The following is a 23,646-nucleotide window of genomic DNA, read 5'->3' as shown; positions in this document are numbered from 1 at the left end:
TGCACGTTTCTCCCACTGTAATGTTTTCCAAGTACCTCATCCTTTTTAAAGGCCTTGCACACCCACACAGGTGTTTTCAATTACTCTGGCTGATAAGACCTCCAGTCAGGTAGAAGTTGGGTGGAGCCAAAGTGCCAGTATACTCCGTCCAAAAGTATTTAAGTGGCAGCCATGATAAGAGCTGGACAAATTCTCTGAAATGCTAAGGAAAGATGCTTCAATGCTTCCTTCCTTGTCTCCTTTAGCACAGGTTACACTGAACCATCCTTCACCAAAGAAAAGAACATAATGACGTCCCACAATTCTGCGGTTGTCTTTTCCTCCTTCACATCTGTCCTTGACCCCATGATGTTTTATATCACAGTCAAGGAAAAGTGGTTAGAAAATGTTTCTTTGACTATTTGACCATAGCCCATGTGAGACATTGTGAAATGGACAATGGGACATTCAGGCAGTGATTGGCCAGTTGTGTGGGAGTGAGAAAGTAGCCAGGCTTTGAACTTTACTCTAGGTCTCTTGCTTTCCTTTGTTACACACTTCTTCTGTCACTTCTCATTTGAACAACCTCGTGCAACACTATGTTCTTCAGACTCTCTGTGTGCTCTTCTGCTCATATTTAACCATTATCCGTCTCCCTCCTCTCTATAACAGCTTCCAGTGTGGCTGTTCGGAAAAAACTATTAACACTTTTGATTTCCAAGGTGGTTGAACATCACATCGTACCAACTAGACACAGACACATACACATACACCTGTTTTTACTTGCTGTCAGGTTCATTCCCCCTCCAACATAAGAGACAGGGAAATTGTATCACCACTGATGAAGACGATGAAGCTTGCTCTGCCAGTCCCCCTGGGTTTATGTGTGAATAATACGTCCCATGACCCCCTCTCCTCTCTGCAGACACGTGGATCTCAGCCTCGTTGTGTTTGTTGGTGATTTGTGCTGTGGTCGTTGTGGCCCTGCTGGTCTATACTGGTTTCATCTGTCTGAAGAGGAGGCCACTGCCATCAGTCCTGGTGAGTAATACAATTAACTGAGTGTAGGAAGTAGTAGCTGGTGGTGCTGAGAACGTCCCCGGGCTGCCCCCTCTAAGTTGATTAGTAAATTAATTTGTGGTTTAAAAGTTTTTCAATCATTCAAATTCACTGTAGCATAACTATAATATTGACAAATATGCTCAGGACTTCAATTAGTATTTAATTTAACCTTTTGGGTTACTGCTGTCATGAGGTTAAAAAGGATACCAGAGAAAATAATTTGAAAAACTTTTAGGTAAACCAAATGATTGATCAGTCAAAGAGCGTTAGTGGACTAAACACTGCGATAGTTGAGGAGCGTAGTGCTAATGTTGGATAGATGGAACATACTGACGCCTCTGTTCCTCAGCTGTATGTAGGTATAGCAGTGCTTCAAGCCAAATGTTATGTTATCATGGGATTATAAAAATGCTTTGGATTAATTTTCTGAGAACCATTTTTGTCTGTACAGATGTTAAATTGTGGCTCCTTTTGAAACTCGTTTACATACATTACTCAACCATAACAGCGCACAATGAAATGTTTAGTGAATAGTTTCATCATGTTGAGGATATTACATGGCAGTCAGCCAAACAACTCAACTCAACTGATTTATGGCCCGTTTTGTGAGAACAACAAATACAAAGTGGTACAACCCAACAGGATTAGAAAGAATAAAGTATCTGCAGGGGTCTTAATCCTCTGGGAAAACATGAAACTATTTTTACTTTAAAAAATTGCACCGTATGCAGAATGTATGTAATGCAAAAAATGTTGGCGCACTGTCTCCTTTTCATGCATGTTAAGAACTTGTGTGGTTTTAGATCATCTCACTATTCGACACTGAAGTACAATCATCTGTAGTGTGGAGTTTAGGCAAAAAAAACTAAATGCATAAATCACAGAATTTTTAAATCAAGACTATTGTAGTAATTTAAAGTACAGTAACTCAACTTAATCAAATTATTGGTTCTTTACCATAGAAAAATATGCTGCTTTATTTGTGGTTTAACTTTTTCTGAGTAAAGTAACAGGAAAGAACTGCAGGCGGAAACATACTTGAGCAAAACGCACACGTTGTGCACATTACATTGAGTGTGCCGTGGTTGATCTGTAGTGTAAGAAGAAAAAGACTGCTGCGGGCAGACTGCTGCTGCGGGCAGACTGCTGCTGCGGGCAGACTGCTGCTGCGGGCAGACTGCTGCTGCGGGCAGACTGCTGCTGCTGGCAGACTGCTGCTGCGGGCAGACTGCTGCTGCGGGCAGACTGCTGCTGCTGGCAGACTGCTGCTGCGGGCAGACTGCTGCTGTCGGTAACGGTTTACATGTTAGATGGTCAAACATGCCTTGCAAGGTTCAGTAAATGCAAGACAGAATAGAAAAATAAGGAAGTGAAATACTCGATATTTATGCACCCTTTATGCATGCATCATTTTTTGGTCAGTGTCTTTCATGAGCCGCTGTAGCTGATGTGTCTCACTGGGCGTCCATGATAATCACTGTCCGGCACACATTGCTGCTCTGCCATTACTGCCTCACCTTTAGGGATGCACTGATACCCTACTGATATCGGCTGTCCGGCCGATACCGGTAGACTGCATGGAAGTGGGAGCTAACATAAGAAATTCAGTAAATGTATATCTATGTAATTATTTGTAACATTTTGTTTTCCAAAGTTAGGGTAGCAATGTTTAAGTAAAGCCTGATGTTGCCTTACACATAAAGGAACCTCCACACAGTGAGGCACGCAGCTTATTGTTTTCTCTGGTATCAGACTGTCGATGTGTAGCCACACTCACTTTTGGAATCAATATTCTGCTGGAATACGTTCCTGAAGTTCTTTTTTCTCAAAAGCATTTGACTTTGGTTCAAGTAGTTCATAGATGTACAGATATAAAGTATAAATGGGCGTGTTTTTAAATAATATGAGGCAAGTTATGAACCTGTTAAAAAAAAAAAAGGAACAATGGGGGGGCACTGACATTTTCTAAAGTGAGATCATTATTTTGTTGGTTATCTCCAATAGCTTTTGAAACCCTCAATTCATATCAGTCACAGGCTTTTTTAAACTACAGCATGCTGCGATGACAGAAATGATAAAGGTGTGGGCGTCGGTTACAGTTGACCTTTTAATATTTGTGCTGTTCGTCTCATGCGAGGGGGATTTGAACACGCTTTTTTGTACAATAATATGCGGTTTCATGTTCCATTATCAATGAACTTAAGTCAATCGGAGTGACAGCGAGATATAGCGGGGGGTTTCCCCTCAACCAGGGCTTGTATGTGGCCAATAAAGTAAATGTGGTCTTTTGAAGGGGACGTGAGGCTATTAGTGGCTCAATAGCACACAGCACTTTCCCAGCACTGAATCTCACTCGCTCTAATGTGATCAGTAACATTTCCACTGATGGGAAACATGCTGCTTGATGGCACTGAAGAAATACAGCTTCATCTTTGTTAAATGTCAGAACACGCATATACAGTACATGTGAAAGCAGTCTGCTAAGTTGAGGTCGGGCTTCAATGACGGCTACGCATTTATTCTGATGTTTCTCACGCACTTAGAGTTTGGCTGTATTTAGAAACTGCTCGAGTGTGTAAAGATTTAGCAACATTTAATGAAAATGTCTGTCTGAATTTGTCTAAAATTAGAACAATTAGTGCAGGAAGGATTCATTGATTAGTCAATTAATCAACAACCTAAATAAAAGTCATTTATTGAATAAAAATAGCAAACAGTTGTAATGCAGCTGCTCTGTGTTCTATCATTACAAACTGAAGTGAGAAAATAAGCAACTGGATATTGTTGATCAAATACCTCAATATCCATATTGTAACAATTATGTAGGGTTGACTATTGGTGCTTTAATAAATATTTACATAATGTCACAAATCAACATAATAATAATTTATTTGCCAGCCCTATGAAGACATCATTTGGCTCAGGGAGCTTGTGTCAGACATTTGTATTCATTTTTGTCTTTTTAATTTCAGAGATTAAACACTTTGAGAATCTATAATGCAATGACCAATCAATAACTGGTTCATTACAACATTTTACTCTGGAAACAGGCGCATCATGTCTGGTAATGGAAGTTAATTTGACCTTGACATCATTATATACGATTATCCAGCTTCACTCCCAAACTTTGCTCTGTTCTACCTGCCGCCGGAAGACAGACCCAGTCAGGCTTGTTTACTGCATAGATGAAATGGTGATTATCCTTAAACAACATACGTGTTGAATCCATATACAATCTATGGTTGAAACACAAAAGAACATTCATTGCGTCTTAGAGGAAAACATGCGACGGGGTTGAGACTGATAACGGTGTGGCGATGGAAGAGGAAACGATCAGTTCAGGTGTTAAAGGGCCTACATATATATTATATTATTTATATATATATATATATATATATATATATATAAATATATATATATATATATATATATATATATAATGATGCTGACCTTTGGAACAACCAACTTGGATTGGAACTTGCAGTCCAGCTGAGCTGACACGTGGTCGCGCCTGCATGGACTTGTGTTGTGTCTGTGGAGGGGGATCCGTCTGCACAGCAATTTCATTCTGACAAAACACAACTTTACTAATAAATCTTTCAAACCAGCTTGAAATTGTATTGCATGTTTATACATGTCTGCGTAAGAACATATCTAATAACATTCATAATAAAAGATGTGGTTGAATTGATTGAGAGAGCAATGATATCAAATCAAACAAATATATGAATTATGTACATGCATGTGGTGATTGTATGTTTAACACGTCATGTGCAGGTCTACTGGTACTACAACTGTAATGTACAGATGACGTACAGTCTGTATACTTACTGGTGTACACACAGCTTCCTCCCCAGTGTGGATGTCCAATAGATGGTCGCTGATCATACAGGTGTCCTCAGTTCTGTCAGTGGCTTCATTCACCAATGTTTCAACACCTCTGTAATAATAGGGTGATAGTTAAAAGTTAAATAGACTCACGCTTTTACTCAAACTACAGAATAAAATGGGGAAGCCTGTTATAAACATTGAATCTCTACTTAATTAAACTAATGAAGTGTAATTAGCTAAAGTTATTAATACTACAAACAATAACACACAGCTATTGGCTACGGCCTGGTGTAGGTAGTAGATACTTTATTCATCCCGAGGGACATTTAGGAAACATTTACATTACAGTTTACAGTAGGCCTAGACCGATTATGGCTTTATGCTTGAAACAATAAATACAGTAAACAGTAGCACGGCTTACCTTTGCTCTCTCCCTTTTGGCGAATGCATGTGGCCGTCTCTTTGGTGGAGGACTCTGCACCGGCGGACGTGTTTGAGTCGGCGTGCTGGCTTGTGCTGGCTGGCGTCTCGGCAGTATTGTAGGCACAGCATCTGCGTTCAGTTTTAAATTCTTTTTGAATCTCATTTCCTTGGCGAGCATAGTTTGTTCGAAACACGATCTCTCAAAGTGCTGCCCACAAATCGTCTGTTTCAACGACGCACTTCTCTTGTCCATAAACGCGACATTTTATCCTCTTTTGGCCACAGAAAGCTAGATTTGGAGACGGCCCCACATCCCCATACAACACATCGCTTCACAATTATCCTCGATGATCGATTGTTGTCCGTTCTTTCTCCTAATAATTGACATCAGTCTTTGCTGGACGCTTCAACGCGGACACTTCAACGCAGACGCTTAAACGCAGAAAAACACTGGCGGCGGCTGTATTCTACTTGTGACGTCATCGCCCGAACATTGCCGAAGTGGATGTTCTAGGCGCAGCTATCGATTGTTAGCGGAAGTCATTTTTATACTGTTATGATCGTGATTTATTACGAATACATCAATATTAAAAATATATATATGGCACATTTCACAATAGATATGCAACCTCTATCATATACCAAGCCCAATAACACTGACGAAATATCATTTCGTGGCCCTTTAAGTGGTGTTTCAGTTCGACCATGAATAAACCCTAACCGTTTAAAACACCAAAGTCACACAATAAACAAACTATCCGTTGGAGGCAGCACAACACTCGTGTTTTGAGAGGTAAAATGACCTCTTTGTAAATGGAGTCTGGTGGCTTTGAAGAGATAACGACTTCCTTAAATTTCATAATTAAGTCTCAAAATAATGTTTATCGCAGCTAACCTGAACAAACTCTCCTGAAATTGCTCATAATAGAAACAAAACAACAAAATATTAACTTGCGAAAGAAGCAACATTTAAAGCAATTGGACTTCAGCAATGAATCATTGTTTACTGGGGCTGCACAATATCTGCAAGAAAAGACATGAAAAACTACAGGAAGTTCACCAGATGATGACAGCACCTGTCATTTTGGTCAACATCATCCTTTCTGTATCCAAAATATTTCCTTACAACTGCCGGATCTTTTTGCAACTCAATCTTCTGTGTTTTTCTCCTTTTCCTCCACAGCTAGCGGAGCCTGCTTTGGTTGTTTGAACAATTGATGAAGAATGATAATGATTTCTCAGACTTCTCTTGTAGATGAGTCGTGGAAATGTTTTCCTTTTGTATCAAGCAGCAAAACAGTTGTAGCTTACTTGACGTCGCACATCCTGACTGTTGCGAATGCACACATTGTAATGTTGGTGCTGAGATGATACATTGTGCAGCTTCATGTTCTACTGACTCGTGGATAATTGACTAACTGTTAGCTGTTTTTAAAAGCTCAGTTGTACGGAAACAGCCGTTGAATATCTGCCATTTAAAAACAAGCCGCTTGGCCTACTGTTGAACCACTGTATTGTTTTTAACATTTTTCATATGCTTTCTCTTTCTCTGTATCTCAGGCATCCATTCAGCACAAAGAAGAGCTTCTAGTTGTTTCATCCCACAAGACGTCCTTGTTGTCTGTCTTGATTTTTAAACCAACAGCACCCTCTGCAGGTGAAAGGAGGAGCAGCCAAACTTCAGTTGAGAGCGACGAGGAGAGCGTAACGGAGAGCACTGGGTGGAGCAGAGGAGGAGGTTATAAACTGCAAGTGGGCAATAACCTCACCTCTTCATCTTCATCCACTTTGTCAGCTCCTTTATCCCTGCAGCCTCAACCGCCGCCAAGCTTCTCCTCAAACCAAACATTTGACTTCTTCGTTGCCGAGGCTGAACCCTCCATTTCAACAGAGACACGATCCGATGCTGGATTAAAGGAGCCACTGAGCACACACACAGCCTCACACTCTGATTCAGATCCTTGTCCTGCAGACACAGACTGTTTGACTGCAGGGAGGAAGGTGGTGGGAGAGGGGGGCAGCCAGGATGTAAACCTCCTCACACTAACCTTTGGCCGGCACGGGGATGGGGAGAAATCACATTTTGACACTGCAGGGGAGCCAGAGATGGACAACACTTCACAAATTAGGGACACTGAGGAAGTTGCTATAGAAACTGATTCCTGCTCTGGTGATGACGAGGAAGAGCACTCTGGATATAAGCGGCGATGATGAGCCATGAACAGATGTCTTCCAGAACTTAGAGATCTTGGAGTTTTCCAGCAGGAAGTTACTCAGTTTCATTTCTTTTTACACTTTCATAATGTGTTCACACCAGTGTTACAAGACAGTCCGGGGACCAGACACTGAACACTGACGTTCTCATCGTTCATTCTCATTACACCATGGATTCATTCAGAATGTCTCCAACATCTCAGCCCCTGATTACTTATTACAAAATGACATTACAACAATTCATAGAGCCAATATGTTTTTGTAGTTTACACACCTCCTTGGGATAACTTAAGTGAATCTTTTTTCAAGTTCATTGTCCATGTGCTGCAGAAATGACCCGGCCTATTAAATCTGTTTCTACACACTTGGTACAGATCCCCTACAAATAATTGCAGCATCATCACTTTAATAGATGCAAAAATGATCGTTCCCTTCAGTATGGTGAAGAGTTCAATACCAGGGCTGCCACCGCGGTGCCCCTGGGCAAGGCACTGTCCCTATAGTTAGTTCACTGTAAGGAGCAACTGCTAAATGACCTGTAATGTCATTTAATATCAGTAAAATAATTACAATTAGATATCTTTCCAAACCGTTCAGCTCATACAATGCTGCTATTATGACATGTTGTTGACAGCTATATTCATGTTTTCTTGTGTGTGTGTGTGTGTGAGAAAGTTGCCCATGAACAGAACAGAAGAGCTTATATTTCAGTTTACCGCCAGTTAATATTGTGAACATCACAAACGTTGTGGCCTTCATGGAGCTGACAGGAACAGTGTATGACCGGTCTGTACTGAGTGTCCTCACAGGAAAACGTAAGAGAGGATAAAAGTACAATAACAGGAATAACAATGTTACGAGGGCAGTTACATACATACATGCAGATAAAAGGGCAGTCGACTTACCTCTCACTACCTAAACAACTCTTTGTTTCCAGTCAGAAGAAAAGTGATTTATCTATTTGTTGTTACAGTGCTGCACCCAGGCTGCATCACAAACACATCACAAACACCACAGCCTGTTCGACTGAGGCTGGAAATGTAGGCAAGGGCGTCATGATTTGATCAGCAGCTGGAGGACTACTTGATACGAGAACACTTGATACTTTCCTTCCAGTACATGCAGAGTGTTTCTCCCTGGAACTTGTGGATTTGGTCGTGAACTTTATGCAAAATCCACTGAAAGCACAGTCAATCATGTGCTGTGCATCCCTGGTTGCTTTGCTTTGATAATGCTTTGTTTTGCAGGGAGACAAACTTACATTACAATTTAGCTAACTAAAGTAGAAGTCGTCCAGGAGAGAGAAGCAGGTACATGACAACATTTCAACCATTGTATTGTGCTGAATATCACTGACTGATTATGAATGTGTGAGAGCGTCTTAAGGCAGATTTTAACCTCCACAGTTCTCCAACATGAAAACTATTTGCCAAAATAGCTTAAGCAAAATAGGAGTTTGCTAAAAAGGTCCACATGAGTACTGTATTGCTTTTAAAATGCTTTTATGTTATCAAAACATTTACTCTCTTCAGCTCTGAACTCTGAATATGTAGTGACGTTGAGACTAGAGCGGAAACTATTCGCTGCTTAATCAAATTGAAATCAAATGAATCCTCAACAATCTGTGACATTTTTGGAAATAATTGTCAGGTTGACCGATAATGAAAACATTGTTGCAGCTCTAATGGTCCGTACAGTGCTGTACGCACCACTATGACACTCGTCCACATGGTTTTCTGTGAGATGATGGTAGAAATGAAAACCTGTCGTGTACAAACCATGTTGGAGTTATTAGTGAATGAATGTTACATAGTACCTACTGTATGTGGTTTCATACATGCCAGTCTCTTTTTATTTTGCCAAATATTATTTTCTGAATGTTCAGTGTACACTCATATGGCCATTGCACTTATTTGAAGTTACACATTGCATCAGGAAGTATTGCATGTATTATTTCCAATTTTATGTCACAATATAATTTTATGTCACAATATAACTAGTTAATTTCCATATTTGACATTTTTGTATTTTTATACTCACTGTATAATCTTGTCATAGTCTAAAGACTCATTACTCAGCGTTCAGCCATAAACCTGTACATTTCACAACTAATAATAAAGTTACATTTCACATAGCAAGCCATGTTTTGTTGTTTGTATTATTGCAGTAAAAAGTACAAATTCTTTAACTACAGAAAGTTACCAAAGCACAGACAAATATATTAACACAAGAACAACTAATACAAAAGTGATCAGCAGTGTGTGTGTAGTGGCTGAGCACTCACACAATTCAATGCAGGGTTGGAAGGGCAAAACGCACAGGGAGGGACTTCACGGGAAATAGAAACTCAGCTCTTCACATGATAACAAACGTGTAGGTTTCCCAACCCCCACACATACCCCCATCCCCCTCCCATCCCGCTACATGGTGTGCTCTAACCCTGCAACCAGCCGTATCTGGTGTAAGACGTTTAACTGCGAGCCATAGCATAGTCCATGGAGGCACGATGCAGCTGTGGATGATGCTCATTCTTCTGCATGTACGTCTTGGTAATGCTCCCTGGATGGAAGGTGGGGAGGAAGTAGGGGATTTACATGGTGAATATGTGAGATGCATGTTGTCACTGGACTGTTCATGTTCTCGAGAACTTAATTGGTGTTGTGTGTGTGTGTGTGTGTGTGTGTTTACACCTTTGGACTGAGATATGTGTAGATGTGTATATGGATGTTGGCAGGAGCAGTAAAAGCATTAAATAATAAGTTAGAAATTAATTATGCTAAACTTTGTATTTGTTCAGAATGAACTGACTTAAATGCAAAGTTATGTACAGGAAGTGTTTCTGTTATTTGTGCAGAATGTAGATTTAGCAATGTTTCAGTGATGCAGAGTTGTAAAATAACAAGAAAGAAAAATCTAATAATGACACTGTAACTTTGATTATCAACTTTAATATTCTGTCCTCCTGTGCAGTGGCGTCCGTTTCCCTCCCCGCACCTTCTAACGTCTCCATCTCCTCCTTCAACATGGAGCATACTCTCAGCTTCCTGCCGGGCCCCGACACCCCCTCAGACGCCCACTTTAATGTTCAAACCCTCCACCTCAGGTATTCAGTTGATGGGCATTACAAAGCTTGGATAGAGGGGGAAGGAAAAAAAGAGGCACATGGTGAGGCAGACTCAGGACCATTATATTTATCACTGCCTGTTTGCACTTTACACCTGGTTGGTGCTGATATTGTGACGTGTAAGCGTTAAATAAGCCAAGTTCACAGAAAGAACTGAAAATCTTACAGAGATCACAGAACTAAGAAGTTGTATCTGCATTTCCTGGATGTTTAAACTTCAAATGTCTGCAGCTTTAATCCTTTAGCTGTTGACGGATCAGGTTGGGAGACGTTGAGGCCCATACAGATATCCACAATTTAGAGGTTAAAAACTCTGATAAAGAAATACTGTACAATATAGTGACTGACATTTTTTAACAAGGATTCCTTACATAAGTTTTTTGAAAAAGAACTAAGACCTGTACTGAGCAGTACATTTTATTTGTATTTATAATTTATGTAAAGCGATCAACAAAGTTATTACTATTAATCCAGAGTGGAACAACCAGGTTTTAGGGCACAGATTTGAGTCGATCCAACGCTGGTTGAGATGTTTCAGTCTGGATCAAAGTGGTGGACAGACACACCCTCATATTTATATAGGTATGTGTATCACAGTCTGATATTATTCCATGACGATGATGCTCACCATCAAGTCATATGCAGTGGGGAAAAGTATTCAGATTCTTTACTGAAGTAAAAGTACTAATACCACACTGGGAAAATACTCCATTACAAGTAAAAGTACTGCATTAAAAACATTAGTAAAAGTATGTAAGTAATATCAGTTAAATGTACTAAAAGTAAAAGTACTCATTGTGCAGTAAATGTTTTATATTATATGTGATGTTCCTGTTGCATTAATGTGTGTTACATGATCCTGTTGCATTAATATGTGTGTTACATGTTCCTGCTACATTAACGTGTGTGTTACATGTTCCTGTTACATTAATGTGTGTTACATGTTCCTGTTGCATTAATGTGTGTGTTACATTAATGTGTGTGTTACATGTTCCTGTTACATTAATGTGTGTGTTACATGTTCCTGTTACATTAATGTGTGTTACATGTTCCTGTTGCATTGATGTGTGTGTTACATGTTCCTGTTACATTAATGTGTGTGTTACATGTTCCTGTTACATTAATGTGTGTTACATGTTCCTGTTGCATTAATGTGTGTGTTACATGTTCCTGTTACATTAATGTGTATGTTACATGTTCCTGTTACATTAATGTGTGTGTTACATGTTCCTGTTACATTAATGTGTGTTACATGTTCCTGTTACATTAATGTGTGTTACATGTTCCTGTTACATTAATGTGTGTGTTACATGTTCCTGTTACATTAATGTGTGTGTTACATGTTCCTGTTGCATTAATGTGTGTGTTACATGTTCCTGTTACATTAATGTGTGTGTTACATGTTCCTGTTACATTAATGTGTGTGTTACATGTTCCTGTTACATTAATGTGTGTGTTACATGTTCCTGTTACATTAATGTGTGTGTTACATGTTCCTGTTACATTAATGTGTGGTTACATGTTCCTGTTACATTAATGTGTGTGTTACATGTTCCTGTTACATTAATGTGTGTGTTACATGTTCCTGTTACATTAATGTGTGTGTTACATGTTCCTGTTGCATTAATGTGTGTGTTACATGTTCCTGTTACATTAATGTGTGTTACATGTTCCTGTTACATTAATGTGTGTGTTACATGTTCCTGTTACATTAATGTGTGTGTTACATGTTCCTGTTACATTAATGTGTGTGTTACATGTTCCTGTTACATTAATGTGTGTGTTACATGTTCCTGTTACATTAATGTGTGTGTTACATGTTCCTGTTACATTAATGTGTGGTTACATGTTCCTGTTACATTAATGTGTGTGTTACATGTTCCTGTTACATTAATGTGTGTGTTACATGTTCCTGTTACATTAATGTGTATGTTACATGTTCCTGTTACATTAATGTGTGTGTTGCATGTTCCTGTTACATTAATGTGTGTTACATGTTCCTGTTACATTAATGTGTGTGTTACATGTTCCTGTTACATTAATGTGTGTGTTACATGTTCCTGTTACATTAATGTGTGTGTTACATGTTCCTGTTACATTAACGTGTGTGTTACATGTTCCTGTTACATTAATGTGTGTGTTACATGTTCCTGTTACATTAATGTGTGTGTTACATGTTCCTGTTACATTAATGTGTATGTTACATGTTCCTGTTACATTAATGTGTGTGTTGCATGTTCCTGTTACATTAACGTGTGTTACATGTTCCTGTTACATTAATGTGTGTGTTACATGTTCCTGTTACATTAATGTGTGTGTTACATGTTCCTGTTACATTAATGTGTGTTACATGTTCCTGTTACATTAATGTGTGTTACATGTTCCTGTTGCATTAATGTGTGTGTTACATGTTCCTGTTGCATTAATGTGTGTGTTACATGTTCCTGTTACATTAACGTGTGTTACATGTTCCTGTTACATTAATGTGTGTGTGTTACATGTTCCTGTTACATTAATGTGTGTGTTACATGTTCCTGTTACATTAATGTGTGTTACATGTTCCTGTTACATTAATGTGTGTGTTACATGTTCCTGTTACATTAATGTGTGTGTTACATGTTCCTGTTACATTAATGTGTATGTTACATGTTCCTGTTACATTAATGTGTGTGTTGCATGTTCCTGTTACATTAATGTGTGTTACATGTTCCTGTTACATTAATGTGTGTGTTACATGTTCCTGTTACATTAATGTGTGTGTTACATGTTCCTGTTACATTAATGTGTGTGTTACATGTTCCTGTTACATTAACGTGTGTGTTACATGTTCCTGTTACATTAATGTGTGTGTTACATGTTCCTGTTACATTAATGTGTGTGTTACATGTTCCTGTTACATTAATGTGTATGTTACATGTTCCTGTTACATTAATGTGTGTGTTGCATGTTCCTGTTACATTAATGTGTGTTACATGTTCATGTTACATTAATGTGTGTGTTACATGTTCCTGTTACATTAATGTGTGTGTTACATGTTCCTGTTGCATTAATGTGTGTGTTACATGTTCCTGTTACATTAACGTGTGTGTTACATGTTCCTGTTACATTAATGTGTGTGTGTTACATGTTCCTGTTACATTAATGTGTGTGTTACATGTTCCTGTTGCATTAATGTGTGTGTTACATGTTCCTGTTGCATTAATGTGTGTGTTACATGTTCCTGTTACATTAATGTGTATGTTACATGTTCCTGTTACATTAATGTGTGTGTTACATGTTCCTGTTACATTAATGTGTGTGTTACATGTTCCTGTTACATTAATGTGTATGTTACATGTTCCTGTTACATTAATGTGTGTGTTGCATGTTCCTGTTACATTAATGTGTGTTACATGTTCCTGTTACATTAATGTGTGTGTTACATGTTCCTGTTACATTAATGTGTGTGTTACATGTTCCTGTTACATTAATGTGTGTGTTACATGTTCCTGTTACATTAACGTGTGTGTTACATGTTCCTGTTACATTAATGTGTGTGTTACATGTTCCTGTTACATTAATGTGTGTGTTACATGTTCCTGTTACATTAATGTGTGTGTTACATGTTCCTGTTGCATTAATGTGTGTGTTACATGTTCCTGTTACATTAATGTGTGTGTTACATGTTCCTGTTACATTAATGTGTGTGTTACATGTTCCTGTTACATTAATGTGTGTGTTACATGTTCCTGTTACATTAATGTGTGTGTTACATGTTCCTGTTACATTAATGTGTGTGTTACGTGTTTTTACTGCACAAGAAGGGTATGAAAATCTGTAATCTGAAAAAGTAACTATAAACTAAAGCTGTCACACAAATGTAGTGGAGTATATAGTACAATACTTCCCTCTGTGATGCAGATGAGCAGTAGTAACTTGAATTTATACTTAAGAACAGTACTTGAGTAAATGTAGTTACATTCTACTCCTGATCATATGTTTCATTTGTGTTTCTGAGACACTTCCTGAACACTGTGAGTAAGCACTTTCCTTTTTCCGTAACTGTGTACTGTCTAGCAATATCATAACGCGTGTGAGTTCCTTGTATCAGGGACGACGCACACAGCCCAGTTACTTGTCTTGTTATTCAGCTGTGAAAGTTTTCTGTGTTATGTTAATGTATTGACTGCTGTGCTGAAGTGAATATTTTAGGGTGGCACATTATTCTTACCTTCTTCCCTCTGTGTTGTCTTCCACTTTGGAGGAAGAACCTGTGGAGACCAGTGGCTGCCTGTCTGCAGCTGACGGCCGGACAGCAGTGTAAACTAACCCGAGTGTTCAAGGACCCGTTTGTTCACTACCGAGCCCGCGTCCAGGCCTTCACACCCACACAGACATCCAACTGGACTGTGTCGGGCCAGTTCCAGCCACTGACAGACAGTGAGACACACACACACACACTTATATATGGAAGATATGGAACCAAAAGTCCACAGTTGTTCTAACTGCAAAGTCGGTGATAGCTAACATATAATGGGTACATATAAACATGTAATATGAACTTAGTACACATTAGTTTTCTTTTTTAACAAGTTGTAAATGGAATGAACATGGAAGTGCTGTCCAATATCTCTGCTTCAGTTTTTTGACATTATGATTATTTGTCCTGCAATGAATCTCCTCCCAGTAAACTGAGAGTAAGTTAAGTTAATCTCCCTGTAGCTGTGCTGGGACCTCCTGATGTGTCTCTGTCCGGCTGTGGGAACTGTTTAGTCCTGCAGCTCAGAGTTCCTACAACAAGGAGGCTCCAGCAGCTGAAGGACTTCTACAGAGTAATCGTCCTCCGTGTGCAAAGGACCAGGGATGGTGTGCAGGTATGTGTCGGGCTCATAGAAAATGAGCCTACTTCTCACTTGATGTTGTTTTTGTTTATGGTCTCAATCACTAGTTTGGAGTCTTCTGGTCCCATTTTATTTTAGTATGTGGCCAAGTGTGGCTACCTTATGGTCACATCTGCCTCCAAAAACCAAGATGGTGACTGCCAAATTGCCAAACTCAAGGCTTCAAAACCGTAGTCCAAAAATCATGATGATGGTGATGTGACTGTGTCCACTTCTTATATACAGTCAGGCTGAAAGCAACATTAATCAATATATTTAGATTTCTAAACAATGTACAGCTGGTTGAAGGATTTCCCTACAATGACAAGTCAAAATGTTCGTTCACTTCGCTCTGCGTCGGCCAATGGGCTCGCTGCTCCCTCACTGTGAGTGGGACTCATTGACGTCAGGTCAGCAGAAAGCCTCCACACCTTCCGTTGCAGACTGAAAACTCACCTGTTAACCGCACCTTGGCCAATAATAAAAAAAATAATTAAACATTAAAAAATTAATTCTTATTCTTTTGACTATTTACTGCACCAATCATGAATGAAAATAAATAAATCTTAATTCTGTATGTAGCACTTACATTGGTTTGGCTTATTTGAAGCTATTGTTCTACACTTAAAGGATTTCACCTCTTTGAAGATAATGTACTGTTCAGAGTTGTATCCTCATGATTGTTTGTACTCATTGGAAGTCGCTTTGGACAAAACTAGAAGAGTGTGGTGGTGTCTGTATCTGCAGAGACCCTTCAGCCCTCTGCCTGGACTTTCTCTTTTCTTGTTCTTTTGCTGTGTTGAGACGTTTCTGGGCATGGACCTCTATAGAAACAACCTGGGGCCAGATTGTATGCATTCATCCAAGAGCAAGCTACGAAAATGGCAATCACAACAACAAGAAAAACGCAAATATAGCAAAGTGAAACGCCAAGCAGACAAAACTTGTTCCATTATGAGATTGAGACTTGGGTTGGCTGCCGAGCACTGTAATCCTTGTTGAGCCAGGGAGGAGGGACCAACTACCACCGACAAATATCTTTATTTATTATGTATTGTAAATTGTTTGATTGGCATCACTAAGGCTCATTTAATGTTTGTGTTTCTCAGAGCTGCATAAAAATAAAACCGACAGAAAATGTACGTTACTTGCTGAGTTAAAAATGCTGGATGTAGCCATGGTGATGCGTGATGCAGACATGGAGGTTTCACACTTTCAGATGTTGTTTCCTGTCACGGAGGATATAGCATACTGCTTCCCCTCCCCCGAGCGTGGCTTTGCATGTGATTGTTTTTATTATTTATTATTTATTTTATATTTTTATGATCTAGTATTGATGCCTGATCTTGTACAATTTGACTTTAGACAAAATAATAAAGAGCTGAAGTTGGGGAGCACAATGAAAAACAGTTTTCCCAATTTTTGTCAATAGCTTTCAAATATTTCTTCCAAACACACATCGGACCAACTTTATTTTGACGTGGGCCTCCTGTATATAAACAATCTCCCTCCCTTGTTCTATTTCCATCATTAACAGTCACACAGCTTTAATGTAGACTCGCATTAGGTATACATGTAGGTGTGGTCAGTAGGTGGAAAAATATAGCAACAACTGCTTTGGACAGAGGCAAAACCCCAGCTTTACAATTTGACATAATGCTCTTTTTCACATTTCCCACACAGTTGAACACAGATGATAATCCCACTGCAATAATATACACATCTGTTCAAGAGAACCACTCCACTTTAAATGTGATTATTTTTACCAGAGGTTTGGTCTATAACAATATCCTGGAGCTGTTTTGTTTTTCCTTCAAAAGACACTTTCAAAAGTGTGCTGTAAGAGATAATCCACGTTGATCGTGGTGACCACAGTTAACATCTTCTTTAAAATAATCAGATTGCAGCAGGCAACAGGCAGACAGCCCCACGCAGCATCAGATGTGGGCCTTCATCGCCGAGGGCTTTGGGCATGCAAATTGTTGTCTTTCCACTCGGGGGACGTGACATTGTGAGTGTTGGGTTATCCACACAGAGCCCAAATGAACTGTAGATGTGGTACAAATACAAATCCTGTATTAATATTTGATTAATTTAGGTCCATGGTTAATGTTAGCTTTGTGTATATTGTGGGCAGCTAAACTCAGAGTATATGTGGCAGGAAATGAAGCAGTCTATATGATTTCCAATCCAACACTGTAAATCTGTTTACATCTGAATAAACAGATGCAAAGATACAGAATTCCTAAATGAATGTGTGTGTAATAAATATACCACACCTTCCCCCCATATAGTTAGCACAGTCAGTACAGTACAGTACAGAGACAGAAGGGGGATTGAGAGGAGCCCAGCGAGCCCCAAGGCCCTCCAGCAGCTTAAACTAGCCATGCTGCTACTCCGCTGAAAAAACACATTTATTGTACATTCTTATTAACTACAAATAAGATTTGAGTTTTTATCCAGTTCAGATTCATTAAATGGGGGTTTGGACTGAGTTAATAAAGAATCAACACTTCATGCAGGGCTCATATAGTTTTTGGATGGTGGTCAAACTAAAACTGGAGCAACCCTCATCAGTCATCAGTGCTGTTCAGATCCTGTGGTCTTTAGTGAATCTATGATATAGGTGTTGTAAATGTGCTGTTATTCAGATTATGACAGAAACACAGCAGAGGTGCCGTTATTTGATCCCTGTGCCATTTATCACCCCAACATAGTTCACCTCATAAGATAACAGAATTGCAGTGTTATTTCAGGATGGGTGTGCTCAGATGATATGAAACTCAGAGCAATGTGAAATACTGAGAAATAAAACAGCACAGCCACAAGGCAGCTCTTCTTCATCATCTCTCCGACAGACTCATGAAAAGCTGATCAGAATATTGAGTGAGACACATGTGTAGACTTCTCTTTGGTTCATGGAGGCGTCAGGTTCCTTCACATGGCTGATGTTTTTCAAAGTGTGTGGCTTTCACCCACGTCTTCCTCTCACCGGCTCTGGTTTGTCTGGGTTAGAGGAAACGCTCGATGAGAGGAACCCAAAGGAATTAATCTTCACATCTGTAATTTCAATCTTCTCATCCACATTTCAATTGCAGTACACCCATGTGATGAGAGGAGATCAGACCAGACAGTAGAGAATCAGAATCAGAAATACTACGTTAAGGCTAAAGCATATTGTTAATATACTATACTGTTATATACTCAATCTACTTCCTGTTCTGCCTTAAGCTTCTAAACAACTAGTAAAGCAGTTTTACGTGTAACATTCAGCAGACGTGTGTAGCCTTTTATTTCTTTAACAAGCGTATTCTCCTGGAGAGAGAATAACAGACGTACAATTACTTTCCACACATCAGTGCACTTCCTGTACTAACACCTGTGTATGGCAGCTTCTTTCTTTGGAAAAATAGAGTATTGTGACACAGGAAGTGACAAGTGTTACAAAGAAATGGATAGTTACGGCCAACAGTGACAGCTGAAGGAAAAGAGTGCCATCTACAGAAACAAATACTCTTCTTTAGGAACTTTTCCAACTGACAGAAAAAACTGGCCACAAAACGTGTCTAACAGAAATAACACAAAGAAATCGTATATTGTACAAATAAAATACATCTAAAATGTGGCAGCACATTTTCACAATAAAAATAGGAAACAAACTGTCTTTGTTCATTACAGTAGTGGGAAGTAACTAAGTACATTCACTGTACTTGAGTATAGTACTTTAGTAGTTTCATGAATTTCATACTACATTCATATATTTAACAACTATAGTTACTAGTTACTTTCCAAATGAGGTTTTAACAAACAATGTACTGTAGGTTAGTTAGCACTAAAGCATGCTACCTATATATTAATGCATCAGGATCAATACTTCACATAAAATAATATAGAAAAGTCTGGGATGTAGCGAAGATATTTGAAATACTGAAGTTTATTTATAGTTCAGTTCTATATTTTATCAATTTTATTTCTCAAAATGAAACATGATGCTAAATCATTCATTCTTTTCATCATCGGTTTAAAAGTACAGACTAAATTAATTTAATTTGGGTCAATATAGTGTCAACGCAATACTGGATTAACTTTTCCCTGTACTGTAGTGAGGTTTTACCTCAAAAGTGTCACAAATGCATTTTTAGTTGTACATATGATATTCAAAACTGCAAAGATCTGCATATTATATATATATATATACACATATCAGTGACAAATAGTGAAACTTTATAATGATATTGTGAAAATGCTCAGCCATACTGTAGTTTAGGTGAACTTCAAAGTAATGAGTTTGCATTGCCTTCATCAGCTGCTGTGTCTGTTGCGTTGCAGTTCAGTTTGAGTCTGCCTTACAAAGAGGAGAGCGTGATCACGTACCTGCAGCCAGGTGTGGAGTACTGTGTGACTGTCTCCATCTCGTCTCCCTTCAACTCCAACCCCGTCTCCAGTCCACCTCGCTGTGCCTTTACCAGCCCTCCTCCATCCAGGAGCTCACGTACGTGCTGTTTTACTTTAATACTCTCAAACAGACACACAATGATAATCCAACCATGGACACTCTTCTTTTGGGGCACAGCCATCAAGACAGGCCTCTGCTCATCTGTCCACAAGCTGAATGCCTTTTAGTACAACATGTGTACATGTCTGAATAAGTATGGCAGCCATCACAACCACCTGCTGTCGTAATGAGAACATGTTCACAATTTAACCAGATATTTTTATGTTGTAATGACATATTTTTCTTTTATTCAGCTTCAACATGCAAAGTTAGCATGATATAACTAAAAATGTTATCTTGTTTTCATGAAATAGGATGATTTTGTGTAAAAAATTAGGTTCATGACAAACATTAAAAGACTGAGAAACCGAATGTATTGTTATAACAAGAGAAAACAGTGTATAGATAAAAGAGAATCATTTGGTATGTAGTAATAATGAGAATAATCTTTCATAGTGGCAGTAATACACTGTTCCACCACTTGCATACATTAAAGTCACAACAGCAGTGTAATAATGTTGGACTTAGTAATATTTCTGTAACAAATCAAGCACTGTGTGAATTAAAGGTTGTCACATGGATGCAGGCTGCAGCCGCACAGGGTTACATTTACTCACACTATCCTTCCACCTTCTAAGAACACAATGTCATAAATGTGTCATTTAACTATCATCTCTTGAAAAGGAAATGAGTTTAAAATCTAATAAATAATTACATTTGTGAAAACATTTATTAGCAAATCAGGATGGTTAGACTTTTGAGACAAAGGAGTGGGACTTTTTATACTAACCCTGAGTAAAGGTACAAGTAGCACATTATGGAGAATGCACTATTTTTACAATAATACATTACTGGATTATAATTAGTGATCAAACTAAATAATGACCTTCATGAAGGTCACATTTCTTCAAACTGGGAACTGGATGGTTTGAATAGACTAGTGTTCCTCTCCAGTGTATGTTGCCTCTGGTTTAAAGGCTGAAAGAGGAACCTAATCTAAATGTTACCAGTTCCACTTAGAGATGTGAATGTGCAACACTGTGGAAGTATACATTGTAACACTGCAGCTTGACAACAACACCTGCTGGATGTCAAGCTATTTTCTAGGATTCTCAACATTCCCTAATGTGCTGAATTTATAGTCATGCAAATTGAAGGCTAATTGAATTTCCAGTCTTTCCACAAGTAATGGGATTTCTGATATAATGAGAAGTGTATGTTCTAAATAGCCAAAGTGTGGGAGTCTGATATATGTTTTTGTCCTGCTGTCTCACAGAGTGTGTGGTCTTCAGCCTGCTGGGTGTAGTCTGTGCACTGCTGCTTCTCCTCATTGGACTTGTCATCTGCGGTGGTCAGCTGAGCTGTGAATGTCTAATACAACACCTACACAGAACTCTGGTATCAGAATAATCAATTGTTCATCTTCTCTTTCAATTTTGCACTTAGTATAGTAAGTGATAAAATAGAATAGTAATAAAATATGTGCCTCTGTTGTCCTGATGCTAATCAACTTCATTGTCTGTTTGATGAGTTGGTTTCTGCAGTAACTGGGCTAATTAGGATCATACTTTGATTATTAGTAATCAGGTTAAGCATTTGATAAAGTGATTAGTAGATTATTCAACGTCTCAATCAACAGAAAATGTATCAATAACAAGTCATTGATCATGAGTCTGTAGCCATGCTAGCAGCTCTGTGAGGCTGTACTTAAAGCTACATGCTAACATGCTCACAATGACAATGCTAACATTCTGAAGTTTGGCAGGTAGGCCTATTACATGTTTACCATCTTAGTTTAGCTTGTTAGCATGCTAAAATTTGCAAACTAAACGTAACGTAAGGTTGATGGGAATGTCATTAGTTTTGCAAGTATTAGAAATAAACAAACTGAAATTCTGACTTGATGATGGCGCTAGAGAAAAAAGTCAAAGGATTACCAAAGTCATTACAATTCATCCGGAGGGGAACATGAATTTGTTTAGCTAATTTCATGGTAATTCATGCAACAGTTGTTAAAACAGTAGTTGGAGCTAGAAGTAAAGTCAGAGGATCATTCCCTCAATAGGTGAGATATTTCAGCCCACCAGACAAACCCACATTACCATGCTTAGAGCCATGCAGTGAGTATGGCTACAATAAAAATGTGAAACATTTGCTAGTTTCGGCTTTTCCAGCGTGAGGGTTTAATATTATTGTAAAGTCAAAATCTTTTGGTTTTGGGATGGACATACAAAAAAAGTATAAAAGTATACGGGGTCAGGTTATTTGTTAGGATCTCTATCAAGATTTCCAAGATCACTGTTACTATTTATAAATGATTTTATATGTACAAATAACCAACATACCACTGTGTAGTCAAGAGGGAACTTCCACAGGCTCATATAAACACACTGTGGTATGGAATATTTTGTTAATGTTAATGTTAGTTGTTGATCCATATAAACAACACGTATGAGACTTTGAGTCAGCAGCATGTCAGTGTGACTGTCACTGTCTCTCTTATCTCCTGTCATACATCCTCCTCCAATCACCAGCATGGTGGAAGTGTACATATTGAAGTATCAGGTCAGATCTCTGCTGACTGCTCACAGGAGCAGCTCTGATGGGAAGACTGTCGAGGGGCAGTGAAATCTGATGTTTAAAGTGGAAGTGTTGCAGAGGGACAGGACGGGGATAGAGAGCACAACAGCTTGTTTAGGTGGAGGGGATTTGGCTGATTGGTTTTGAGAAGGATAAAGTTTATGGTCTGCTATCACGGTGAGGTGTTTTTGTAAATTGTTATAATCTTGTTTCTATGCCAATATTTCTAATTTCCTGACTCGTCTTCTGACTTTTTAAATTTGTTTGAGGTGGATGACTGTCTGTTAGAGAACCTTTGAACGGCTTGAAGTTTATTCAAGTATCAAGTATTATTACTGTATGCACTTAAAGTAGTATCTATCTGAAGCTAGCTTTTCATCAACCATTGTGTGATTACAATAAAGTCTACTTTGGATCAACTTGTTTTGAGTAAGCTTTTCTTTCATTTGCTGATATTGAAGAGGTCACTTATGCCCTGGTATTGTTAATTCAAGCTTCATGAATAAAAATATATAATAATATATAAAATATAATATAATAAAATATATAAAAAATATATCTAGTCCTCATTTGGTTCCAAATTGCTGCTTCGGAGCTATAAATGACCATAATTCTGTTCTTCCCTGGTTGCTTGTGATGTTAAAAGGAGACATATTATCCTCATACTCAGGTTCATACTTGTATTTTGGGTTTCTACTAGAACATGTTCACATGCTTAAATGTCTGTACTGGAGCCTGTATTCACCCCCTGTCCTTAACGCTCAGTTTTAGCGCATGTCTCTTAAAGACCCCCTTCTGAAAAGCCCAGTCTGCTCTGATTGGTCAGTGGCCCTGTGTCTCCGCTCCCCCCTGTTTGGGCTGTCTCTCTACTCCAGCGTGCTTCCCACTGAAAAGCTTGGGGAAGCGGCTGTGAGCTGCACTTTATCAGAGGTGGGGAAGTCAACATGTGTGCAGACTTTAAGCCACACATCAGAAGTGTTTTACTTTTGGTTTTTCATCTATGAAGAGCAGAATACTTTTTTCTCAAAACATTACGACTTCACTGGGCGCACAGATATGTGGGATATGCTTTTTATGTG

The 23,646-nt window shown here is 38.7% G+C and overlaps 2 protein-coding genes across 5 annotated transcripts in view; both read left to right on the top strand.

Annotated features, from left to right (window-relative positions):
• Positions 1 to 9,647, top strand: part of LOC115026039 (interferon alpha/beta receptor 2-like) — a 16,033-nt gene extending 6,386 nt beyond the window's left edge. For both annotated transcript variants that reach the window (XM_029458599.1, XM_029458600.1), the window contains exons 7-8: positions 905 to 1,020; positions 6,856 to 9,647. In XM_029458599.1, coding sequence (XP_029314459.1) covers positions 905 to 1,020; positions 6,856 to 7,506 — 767 coding nt within the window. In that variant the 3' untranslated portion in view covers positions 7,507 to 9,647. The remainder of the gene's footprint in view (positions 1 to 904; positions 1,021 to 6,855) is intronic.
• Positions 9,648 to 9,909: 262 nt separating this feature from the next.
• LOC115026040 (interferon alpha/beta receptor 2-like) lies at positions 9,910 to 22,986 on the top strand. 3 transcript variants are annotated; one of them, XM_029458602.1, is made up of 6 exons: positions 9,910 to 10,079; positions 10,480 to 10,612; positions 14,877 to 15,052; positions 15,335 to 15,486; positions 19,822 to 19,984; positions 21,264 to 22,986. In XM_029458602.1, the coding sequence occupies exons 1-6, from the start codon at positions 10,016 to 10,018 to the stop codon at positions 21,395 to 21,397; spliced, it is 822 nt and encodes a 273-aa protein (XP_029314462.1). In that variant the 5' UTR covers positions 9,910 to 10,015; the 3' UTR covers positions 21,398 to 22,986. The 3 variants fall into 3 exon arrangements, with proteins under 3 accessions (XP_029314462.1, XP_029314463.1, XP_029314461.1); XM_029458603.1 differs by having other exon boundaries at positions 9,914 to 10,048; XM_029458601.1 differs by having other exon boundaries at positions 9,917 to 10,106.
• Positions 22,987 to 23,646: the final 660 nt, after the last annotated feature.

Source organism: Cottoperca gobio, chromosome 21 (assembly GCF_900634415.1).
Source record: "Cottoperca gobio chromosome 21, fCotGob3.1, whole genome shotgun sequence".
In the NCBI taxonomy this organism is placed as follows: domain Eukaryota; kingdom Metazoa; phylum Chordata; class Actinopteri; order Perciformes; family Bovichtidae; genus Cottoperca; species Cottoperca gobio.
Note: the sequence above shows the minus strand (reverse complement) of the source record. Positions and strands in the feature narration are given on the sequence as shown.